Source organism: Sprattus sprattus (genome assembly GCF_963457725.1).
Source record: "Sprattus sprattus genome assembly, chromosome: 4".
Classification (NCBI taxonomy): Eukaryota; Metazoa; Chordata; class Actinopteri; order Clupeiformes; family Clupeidae; genus Sprattus; species Sprattus sprattus.
The window spans coordinates 372,501-384,729 of record NC_137923.1 but is presented as its reverse complement, the minus strand read 5'-3'; the positions used below and the strand labels follow the sequence as shown (position 1 = coordinate 384,729).

Here is a 12,229-nt window from a genome sequence, read left to right as displayed (position 1 = left end):
CACCCGGCAAATACACACACACTTATACTAGATGAATGAACATGGACAGAACCACGACATCTAAGCCCAGTGTCTCCTCATCATACTCTTCCAATACAGCACCGCAGTCTCGACACCTGGCAAATAGAGAGGACTTTCACTTTCACTTTCAAATACACACATACTTATACTAGATAAATGAACATGGATAGAACTGTCACAGCTAAGCCCAGTGTCTCCTCATCATACTCTTCCAATACAGCACCACAGTCTCGACACCTGGCAAATACACACATACTTATACCGATGCCTTAGCTCTCTGCTTCATGTCAGGCTAAACACATTTTAATTTGTCATATACTCTTTATACGACCCATTGGTAGGTGTTATGGCTTTGTTATACCACAGCTTGGTTTAATGCCTGAGACACACTCTTTAGAATGTCCATTAACCTCTGTTATTATACAGCTCCTCAGAATGTTTCTTTATTACCAAAAAATTGACATTCTTACTGCTCTCAGAATATTGACTGATGTGCTGAATATAAGCACACAAAGCACTTTTGGATGTTGTTAAGATAGATGAATTACATAATGTCAGGCATGTCAGACTCCCTCAAAAGTGGCTGAGTGGTTAACTTGGTTGTGTAGTAGGAGGTTAGATGTATCATGTTAAGGGCATTGAGTGCTATACCGGTCGGTCATGGTGGTAGGGTGAGGGTTAGGAGTAGGAGGTTAGATGTATCATGTTAAGGGCATTGAGTGCTATACCGGTCGGTCATGGTGGTAGGGTTAGGGTTAGGAGTAGGAGGTTAGATGTATCATGTTAAGGGCATTTAGTGCTCTACCTGTCGGTCATGGTGGTAGGCTGGTCATCGGTGAACTCCTCGGGGGCAGGTACAAACATGCTGACTGAGCTGGGAGCTGACAGCAGGCTAGTCTTGTTGGTCTGACCTGGAAAACCTACGCAGAGAAGAGACACAGGAATGGATTTTAAAATTCTATGAATTTAAGTTCTGTTGGCTGGTAATATGATCAAAGATACTTCACTAAGCCTGGAGCCCATTTCCTGCTTTGCACTCTATTCTCTATCGAAATATCTGCACACGCTCAAAAGCAGCTCACTGCTCCGGGTTAGTGTGCTTCACTGTGTGTATCACTACCCTGGATGGGTAAAATGCAGAGATATAATTCAGAGTGTGTGTGTGTCACTATCTCTGCCATAAACAGTCACTAGTCACTAGGGCTCATTTCCATTTCATATCTGCACACGACTTCACAGTCTTTGAGTGTCCCCACAGCGGCAGCTGGAGTTATAATGTTAGTCTCCAGGGTAATGTCTATAATGTTATGTGTTTTTCTCTGTTTGAATGATGAAGTGAGCTAGCTAGTACACAAGTTATTTAAGACAATAAATACCTGGGACATGATTATGGGGCAGCCATGACCTACTGGTTAGGGTTTCAGGCCGGAAACCGTAGGGTGGCTGGTTCAATTCCCGACCAGTAGGAAAAATGTGGGCGGGGAAAGTGGTAGACCACTGCTCTCCCATACCCACATCCACGGCTGAAGTGCCCTTGAGTAAGGCACCTAACCCCGATCACTGCTCCCCGGGCGCCGCCAAAGGCAGCTCACTGCTCCGGGTTAGTGTGTAACCTAACTTCACTGTGTGTGTGTCACTTCTGCCATAGAGAGGACTTTCGACTTCGAGAATGTACATACTGCTAGCTAGCAGCGCAACAGTAGTCTTGCAGGGCCATACATGATTTATAGCATGTTCCAATTGCTGATGAAAGTGGAAACATTGCTCCTCACCCCCACCACTCCTCATCTACGCATATGGACAGCCAAACTCTACCCACTCACTCTGTTCCTTTTCTTTCCCTCCTAATCTAGACTATCTCCGCCATGGGACGCTGCTGTAGTCTCTCCACCTGGTCTACCTGGAGAAACCCTCGGCAAATTGCACCCACCGCCACTGCACTGCCGTACACTTACTCTACCCCATACCCTATGCTAGCATTTATATACAATATACATTATTGCAACCACTGAAATGTTTCTCTGTCCCTACATCCCTTACCCCTGTAACAGTAACCCTATGAGTACAGTAAACTGGTCTTGCCTGTATCATGTATTTACCACCGGATGTCTGTATTTATATTACGTACATCTACCAAATACTGGCTGTGTACAACCCCTGTTGTTTCCCTCCCCCTCCCCCCCTTCCTATCTCCACCAGGCTGACCTCAAGCAGATGGGTGCCCCCTTATGTGCCGTGGTTCTGCTTAAGGTTTCTTCCTGACTAACAGGACGTTTTTTCTTGCCCATGTTGCCATTGTGCTTGCACTAAGGGGGTCCAGGCTCTGGGCTCTGTAAAGCGCCTAGAGGCAATTGCATTGTTATGGCGCTATATAAATGAATAAAGAGTTTTACCAGCCTCCCAGGTGCTGATGTTGTGGGGGGCGCTGGACTGATGCTCTAGTTGTTTCTTCATCAGCTGACTCATCGTCAGGGCACCCAGTGAGCCACGCTTCACTTGCCTGTACTGAGCTGCAGAGACAAGCAGAGAGTCACACGAAGGCACACACAAAGAACAACAAACAATTCCATTGAATTCAGTATTCAGTATCATGGTTGTCCATGTGCCAGAGTGGCTGAACACAAGTCAACAGCGATTGCATTATACGAGTTAATAACATGAACACAACTATTTTATTTACGTAATGTTAAATTGTAGGTGAGAACACACTATGTAAAACTGTACATAATATTTAAAAGACACAACATGAGGAGTCACACTTTTTGATGTGTGTGTGTGTGTGTGTGCGTGCGTGCGTGCGTGCGTGCGTGCGTGCGTGCGTGCGTGCGTGCGTGTGTGTGGTGGTGAGTGGAGATCCTACTTGACACTGAAGAGCGGTTGCTGGTTTCAGGGTGCGCCGCCTCTAGGGTCGGGGCTGAGGCGGATCCCAGGGGCCTCTCCAGTGTGGAAAGAGTTTTGGGATCTGGAAGACATGGAACACAAGTGATAGCCTCACAGGTAGAAGTGTTAAGAGGTGAGTGGTTCTACTGGTATAGAACATTCTTTCTACCGCAGTCCTCAGAGAGCGCCACCTTGTGGTGTGGAGTAATGCCAGAGGGACTATTGTAACCATTGAATCCTTTTCAGGATATTCCATATCCAGAGCAAAGTGAATAATATTAAATAGTGAATAAGCCAAACTAAGCAAGCAAAACATATTGGGAAACTAAATCTTTTGGCATCTAACTCAATTCCCTTAATTCCCTTTTTGCACTTCAACCAAAACCAGGTCCCCAGCAAGCCATAGGACAGAGAGAGGACTTGTGTGATGGTGAAAACTGAATGATATGGAAGGAAATTGAACATCTATCTCAGACCATCTTTCTCTTTAGTGATTGATGGTTACATGGTTGAAATTAAAATGGTGTTTTATACAAAAGATAATGGGATATATTTGATATTGAGATGAAATACATTAAATAACATTCTAGTATTGATGAAATTACCTTCTGAGTATGGTTGTGAAAGTATTCAATAACATTCTAATTTTGCTGAAATTACATTCTGAGTATCAGATAACACATCTACAATGAGCACATGAAATGTAAAACATAAAAACACACACAACAATTTATATATATAGATAGCTACTCTATGTATGATGCTTGTGATTTTGTACCCCTTATAAACTTGTTTATTATTAGCCTATATTTGGAGTAAGTTATAATGAGAAACAAAATCCCCCACAAAAGCAGCACTATCACAAAATCCTGGGGGGACTACTACAAACTAACTGAATGTGTTTAAGAAATATTATGTGATTTGCAAACAAAAGACAATGTATTACAAATGCCTAATGAAAACACATGCACTAAGATCGGCAATCACAGCTCTCAAACAAACGCAATGTGTTTTGCAAATACGCATGCCACTTGTGAATGACTCTGTGCTATACCTGAGTCAGATGCCTGTTCCCCCAGCTTGTCCAGGGTGTTGAAGGAGATATCCAGATACTCCCTCTGAATGGCACTCACAGCAATCTTTCTCTGCTTTCGTTGTCGAGGCACAATCTGGATTTTGAACTCTGCCTCATCATTGTCCTCTTCGCACTTCGGATCACTGTCTGCTTCATCATCATCAATGTAATCATCATTGTCCTCAAACTCGTTGTCCTCACTGAGCGGGTCTGAAGACTCTAGTGTGTGTGTGGTGTGTGTGTGTGTGTGTGGGTCCGCTGGGATGCTGAGGATGATGTTCCTGCCCGCCGGGCTGGGGCCTCGGCTGCTGTTGCCGTGGTGATCAGGGTTAGGGTTAGGGTTGCCGTGGTGATCCGGCTCCTGCTGGGAGTCATACAGAGAGGTGACAGGAGGCACACGGGGCGCCTTCCTGAACAGCTCTCGCTTCTGTCTCAGAGTCATGGGACTCTCTTGTCCCGACAGCAAGCTCGGAGGGAATTCTGAGAGCTCCAAGGACCCCACAGGGCTGCTCAAGGGAGAGGTCTTCAGGCTGGGAGCCATGAGAGGGCTGCTCAAGGGAGAGGTCTTCAGGCTGGGAGCCATGAGAGGGCTGCTCAAGGGAGAGGTCTTCAGGCTGGGAGCCATCAGAGGGCTGCTCAAGGGAGAGGTCTTCAGGCTGGGAGCCATGAGAGGGCTGCTCAAGGGAGAGGTCTTCAGGCTGGGAGCCATGAGAGGGCTGCTCAAGGGAGAGGTCTTCAGGCTGGGAGCCATGAGAGGGCTGCTCAAGGGAGAGGTCTTCAGGCTGGGAGCCATTAGAGGGCTGGTTACGGGAGAGGTCTTCAGACTGGGAGCCATTAGAGGGCATGGGGCTGAGCTGCTGGAGCTGGGGCTGTGGCTGGTACTTCCTGCTCGAGTCCTACAGCAGTCGTCCACATTGAGCCACACAGTGGGGGAGAGGTGAGCAGCGTTTGAGTTCCTCCTGGCTGTGAGGGAGACACACTGGAGGCTGACTTTAGTTTGTGCCGTCTCAAACTCCTCGTCACTCTCAACGATGCAGAGCGCGGGAAGCGGCTCAAACACCAGCGAGTCGCTGTCAGACATGGAGAGAACGGAGTTCTTGTCTGCGATGGAGGTGCAGTCTGACGAGAGGTCGATGAGGTCAGGATCTTCCTTGCTTTGTGAGGCAGCTCTAGAAACAGGAGAGTCCTCCAACTGCCATGATCTTCCAGCCTGATGCTGCATGCCTGTGCCCTGCTGTGTAGCCTGATGCATGGGTTGTGTCTGAGGCAACTGCTGCTTGTCTTCCGGCGTATCCGTGCAGCTTAGCCTCAACTCTGGGATGATGGGCTGCAAGAAGTCAGACTGGGAATTTCCATGACAGGGAGAAAGGGAATAGGGTTTGGATGCCGCTTCCTCTTTATCTGTCCAGAAGCTGCTGGAAGAGACCTCTCTCTGACGCCGCTGGCTGGGAGGATGTTGGCCCACGGCTGTGGAGGAGGAGGACACAGAGGAGGGAGGAGGCGCAGGAGGAGGTGGGTGAACCTTGTGGAGAACCTGTAGAATAAAAGGTATATGTTCCTCATTTAATTCATTAGGTTAGTATAGTATTCCATACTATAACATAAAGGTATATGTTTCTCATTTAATTCATTAGGTTAGTATAGAATTCCATACTATAACATAAATGTATATGTTCCTCATTTAATTCATTAGGTTAGTATAGGATTCCATACTATAACATAAATGTATATGTTTCTCATTTAATTCATTAGGTTAGTATAGGATTCCATACTATAACATAAATGTATATGTTTCTCATTTAATTCATTAGGTTAGTATAGGATTCCATACTATAACATAAATGTATATGTTTCTCATTTAATTCATTAGGTTAGTATAGTATTCCATACTATAACATAAATGTATATGTTTCTCATTTAATTCATTAGGGTAGTATAGTATTCCATACTATAACATGAAATATGGTAGTAACAGAAGTGTACAATGAGTCTGACCCTATTTTGAAAAAACCTGGTTTAAATGATAGATAGGCAATTGGAATTTCATGTTGTTATTTTAATTTCCATGAGTAATTGTTATTTCTTTTATTTTCTCTGTATAATATGGAGTTACATTTCAATAATTATATAACTTGGAGGAAGTAATTTGTAACCATGTTTTGCTATTATGTGTGTTTAAGGCTAGTAATCAAATGTAATGATGATACATATAGTTTCTCTAGGTGTGGTACTATAGTACCACAAGGGGGGAATGTGGGATAAAAAATATATGTTTCTCATTTAATTAATTCATTAGGTTAGTATAGGATTCCATAGTATAACATGAATTGAATTGGTAACTTAGTGTGGCCATGTATTCTGTCTGACCTGTTGTGTAAGGTCTATATGAGCACAGAGTGGCACCCAGGGCTTTGGGGGTAAGGGGATCCTATGTAAATATTCTTATCTTTGGGGAGGCAAGGAGGCCACAGTGTAATAGTCCGAGGGAGGGGTTTTAGGTATAAGAGATGGGTTTGCCCAGAGATGTGTGGGCATTGTTGTTGGACATTTCATGAACATGGATTGCTTGTAACAATGCTCCCGATATCATTAATAAATCTGCAGTACCACTCGAGTTGTCTGTAAGTCATTTTGACCACAAACCTTGTGGAGATCACAGCGGTCGATACACGATTTACGGCGGTGCTCATCCAGATTGTAGATGATGGAGTCCGTGTTAGAGATGTCTAGAGACTTTTGTTTGTGCATGGCCTGCAGTCGCTTCTTCCTGCTGCTTTCCTCACGAACACAGTGGGGAACAGAGTCCTCGCAAAGGTCTGACAGCTCCATGTCACCTGTAGCACAGAGGAGCAGTGTGAGACAGAGCACACACACACACACTCACACTCACACACACACACACACACACACACACACTCACTCACTCACACACACACACACACACACACACACACACACACACACACACAAACACAAACACAAACACACACACACTGTGATACTCTGTCAGCTCCATTTCACCTGTAGTACAGAGGAGCAGTGTGAGAAAGAGCACAAGAAGGAGAGAGGCTTGAGAGGTGGTTAAAGCAGCACAACGGATCACTAGCAGCTAAAACTAACGAAATCTCTTGAAATGTGCTGACTTTGACATTATGACAAACTAGTTACTCAATGGCTGTCCTTACACTGTCAAACATCAAGCAAGTGCAACATAAGACAAAGCAAGCAGCAAATAAGCTACTTACTAGATCGGCAGAAAGTAAACAATTCAGGTCGGCGGGCTGCGGCAGGCAAAACTACAGAACGCAGTTATATGCCTATAGACCCTGGTATGGCAATGGCACGGAGGCGATTCTCCATATTAAAAGTCATTGTAGCGCCCCAATTTTTTTAAAGCTGTTATTTTAAGGTTAAACTGCTTATCCTAACCCTAATCCTGAAGTATAATTGTTGCATAATGGGGCTTTAAGGTCTGCATTAAGTTCCCATGAAATTAGTTATTTCACTCAATTGTAATGTATTTCAACTTCATAAAACCAATGAATGTTTGATGGCGGTTTTGAAGAGGACAACTGCAACCAAGGGTGCAAGTAATCCAATGTTGCCATGCTGGCGTATGGTAGTACATTTACATTTACATTTACATTTAGTCATTTAGCAGACGCTTTTGTCCAAAGTGACGTACAAGGGAGAAAACAATCAAGCTAAGAGCAATAAAACCTGGTGTAACAATAAATACTGCTTATTTTTTTCAAGTGCGGGCCTGTCACTGCTTGAGTGCAAGTTAAGCCAAGGTGCCAGTTAGGAAGGGAGGTGCTCTCTGAAGTAGAAAGTTAGCATACACTGATTGGTCAACTAGAATGAAAATATTGTGAGTGATGTAACAACAACATCATAATTCATCCATGAAATCAAATGCAAATCCAGCTCACTCTTCTGTGTGGTGATCTCCACGGGCTGGTACTTGACTGACTTATTGCCTCCGATCCTCTTCAGTCGAGCGAAAAAGGTCTGGGATTCCTTGTTGCAAGCACCGGTTGGTGTGTCATGGACGTCAGACTCATCAAACACACTGTCCTCCTCTGTTTCACACACAAATATAATAATAATAATAATAATAAAGCTTTATTTGTATAGCACCTTTCATACAAAAAAAATGCAGCTCAAAGTGCTTTACATAGAGACACAATCAGGAGCATTCACAAAATAAAAGCATCCAACACAAGCAGTAACATTTCACACATTTCAAATATGCAAAGATTTAAAACATCTAATACAATCAGTGGCACATCACACAATAAAAGATATAAAAGATAAAAATAATAAAAGAGAAAAAAAGATATAAGAGATATAAAATAATCTAAAAGATTAAAAGGAAAAAAACTGAGATTAAAAGAAATTAAAAAGATTAAAAGGATTTTTATTTTTTTGCATGCAATGACAGCTTCAAAAGGTCTACTCAGATGTAGCTCACCAGAAGAATTGATACTTATACCAAGGTAACCAGGGTAACCATTTGGTTGGTTAACACGTTAACGTAACGCATGGGACAGTCTGGTGTAAGTGGAGTTATGGACTCCATGGCATTTAAGTAGCAGAAAATAATGCACCTTGTGGTGAAGCGTAGCATTGCTGCAAGAAATGTGGCTAACATTTGATTGAATACATTATTAAATGTGAGCGTTTTTTGTCTTCTTTGATACAGTTGCTAAAGGGATGTCTTTTATTTTTGAACTGTTACCTTTTTCTTTCTCGCTATAGCGGCTGATGTTGGAGTTGTTACCTTTTTCTTTCTCGCTATAGCGGCTGATGTTGGAGTGTCCATTCTGGTCTTTTCTAATTCTTTAGAAATTCTTTAGAATTACTCTTTTAATGCCAGTTCTCCAATCATATTAGTGTTTCTTCCATCTTAATTATTGTCTATAATTGCACACTAGCATTAGCTCTGGTGCTATGAACTGTTACCTTTTTCTTTCTCGCTATAGCGGCTGATGTTGGAGTTGTTACCTTTTTCTTTCTCGCTGTAGCGGCTAATGTTGGAGTTATCGCTGTACAGCGGGCCAGCCGTGGCGTGGGGTCTGCAGCTGTGGTACTGGGCATTCAGGGTGTTGATGGTGATGTGGATCAGGCACAGCACCACTTTGCTTACGTCCATCTCTCTGTACGGATACTGGACAAACACACACACACACACACACACACACACATCTCTCTGTAAGGATACTGGACAAATGGATCAATAGATATCAATCAATCAGCTCAAACAACTCTTTAACTCAGATTGATGTCAGATTGATGCCCTACCAACCATCCATCTCTCTGTAAGGATACTGGACAAACACACACACACACAGACACACACACACACACACACACACACACACAAACACACACACATCTCTCTGTAAGGATACTGGACAAACACACACACACACACACACACACACACACACACACACACACACACACACATCTCTCTGTAAGGATACTGGACAAATGGATCAATAGATATCAATCAATCAGCTCAAACAACTCTTTAACTCAGATTGATGTCAGATTGATGCCCTACCAACCATCCATATCTCTGTAAGGATACTGGACAAACACACACACACACACACACACACACACACACACACACATACACACACACACACACACACACACATCTCTCTGTAAGGATACTGGACAAATGGATCAATAGATATCAATCAATCAGCTCAAACAACTCTTTAACTCAGATTGATGTCAGATTGATGCCCTACCAACCATCCATATCTCTGTAAGGATACTGGACAACACACACACACACACACACACACACACACACACACACACACACACACACACACACACACACACACACACACACACACACACACACACACACACACACACACACACACACACATCTCTCTGTAAGGATACTGGACAAATGGACAGGGACAGGTGGGTAATCAGCCATGATAAGTTTGTGTTGTTTGTCAAAAAATACTAATGTATCCAAAAATTGTTGTTTCTGACGGGAGTTGATAGTGCTATTTCACAACAACAACAACAACATGTAATAGTTTTAAATAAATAGATTCAGATGGATAGAATATAAATACACATCTTAATAAATACATAATGGCATAATATCAGAACTAGCTGAAGGGCACTAGGGCACAACCCTAACACTGGCAGAAACTGGAGGGGTGTCAGCTCAAACAACTCTATAACTCAATATCTATAATCAATCAATAGATATCAATCAATCAATCAATCAATCAAACATCTCTATAACTCAGTGTCAGGTTTATGTCCCTACCAAAACATTATATTGGGGTTGGCAAGAGTCCCTTACAGACCTTTAACAACCAATGCAATGGGGTGAGTCAGCTAACTAGCTCAAGCAAGTACTTGAATTCCCTTGTCAGAAATGTGGTTCATCTATGTGTAGACTTGTGACTTGTGTGAAATAGAAGGTAGACTCTCATTATTCCCAAGAAGGGCAGTTATATAAAACACAAAGGCTATGGCATTACTGGAAGTTCTGCTCATGTGACCTAGCTTTACTATGATGCTGCTCAGGCTCTCGACCAACCAAAACACAGTTCCTGTACACTACGTTTACCAAGACTTTATTCAATGTAGCAACACTACAAAGAATACCTGTTGTGAAGTCTCCAAATATCTCATACAAATGAAATTGCTTGACTGACAGTTATGTGTGTATTTGTTTAGCGATGGTCTCCTCAAAGTCAGTATGGTGTGAATGAGATCAGGATGGGTAAGAGTGAAATGCTTAAACCCTCTACAGTCCAATGCCTTTTAGACTTTTCTAAGTTGTCTGACATGCCTTGATGTTTTTGTACATTTCCCTTAACTAAAAACAAATGGAATATCTGATTATATATTCTAGAAGACCTCAGCAATAATATGATGTAAGTAAAAGGAATGTAGTAAACAGGGGCGGAGTGGGACACAAAAATCCACCGGGACAATTCTGACAGCACCGGCCCACCACCGGCCCATAACGTGCCCACAACGTGCCCACAACTGGCCCAACCCGCATCCCCTCCACCTCCCATCAACTACAGAAACAAACGGGCGGCTTTTGATCATTATTGTTAGATTTATAGTTGATGTGTGGGTGACAGACATGACAGTGACAGTGTATTTGTATATACTTATGGAAATACGGAACAAATCGCGTCCCGTATTGGCTCATGTTATGCTAATTCGCAACAATGTGTCATGTCAACTCACTCGCACCTAGTTGACGGCTGGTTGAATAAATCCGTAATTCTTGTACATTTTGATGCACTTTCCTCCAGCATCCGCCTCTTTTTCAGTCTGGCCTTTTTGCCCCCTCCTTTCTCCTTTCTCTTATGTCCCTCCATCAGGCCCGCTTCACCTGCTATCTCTCCCTGATAGCCGCTAATTTATCTCCCTAGGTTCACTTGATAAAGGCAGAACGATACGCATTTCCCATGATGCTTTGCACCGACTATTCTACATTCAACAAAAAAAAAACGAATTAAATCGCTGGCCAATTTATATTTGTGGTCATGAAAGTAATGGAGCGTCTGAATAAAAAGAATTACATCAATATATGAGGCTAAACAAAAATCAGAAGGTTGGATTGATGGGAGTGAGTTTGACACACACCATAGGTGTGATGTACAGAGACAAATAGTGCTATAAATAGTGGTTGGACTGCTTCATCCTGTAATGCTCGGAGAATTTAGAGATTTTCCCGGGACCAGGATTTCACGTATATTCAAATGGGCCGCTCATGAATTTGATGCGACGGCTGCAAAGGCCGGCCTGCAGGCTGGTTCTCGAGAGATTATTGGCCTACCGGCCGACCGGGAAAAATCCCGGTCCTCCCGATGGCCACTCCGCCCCTGGTAGTAAAAAAAAGGTTTAAGCAATAATATGATGTAAGTAAAAGGAATGTAGTAAAAAAAAGGTTTAAGCAATAATATGATGTAAGTAAAAGGAATGTAGTAAAAAAAAGGTTTAATTTAAATCAAATGTAAACATACCCTACAAAAAAAAAAAAATTATGACAGTTAAAGAGAGTTGAGTACCTTGTAGAGAATAACAACAGACACTCCCACCTCCCATATGAGTGGTTAAACTCCTCAACCTATGAACTGACCTTATCTACTCTCGACTCCATCCAATCAGAAGGTTAACCATTCTCCCTTTAAACACACCCCTCATAATTTACAGACTAACTGAAAATCACTTATCCCCACTACT

At 42.8% G+C, this 12,229-nt stretch overlaps 1 protein-coding gene across 1 annotated transcript in view; it reads right to left on the bottom strand.

Moving 5' to 3' along the window:
- Positions 1 to 12,229, bottom strand: part of unc79 (unc-79 homolog, NALCN channel complex subunit) — a gene marked incomplete at both ends in the record, with an annotated part of 89,038 nt that overhangs the window by 15,496 nt on the left and 61,313 nt on the right. Inside the window, 8 exons of the mRNA XM_080837810.1 lie at positions 827 to 979; positions 2,399 to 2,531; positions 2,882 to 2,983; positions 3,956 to 4,499; positions 4,794 to 5,510; positions 6,620 to 6,810; positions 7,909 to 8,058; positions 8,984 to 9,146. Of these exons, the coding sequence (XP_080693936.1) occupies positions 827 to 979; positions 2,399 to 2,531; positions 2,882 to 2,983; positions 3,956 to 4,499; positions 4,794 to 5,510; positions 6,620 to 6,810; positions 7,909 to 8,058; positions 8,984 to 9,146 (2,153 nt within the window). The remainder of the gene's footprint in view (positions 1 to 826; positions 980 to 2,398; positions 2,532 to 2,881; positions 2,984 to 3,955; positions 4,500 to 4,793; positions 5,511 to 6,619; positions 6,811 to 7,908; positions 8,059 to 8,983; positions 9,147 to 12,229) is intronic.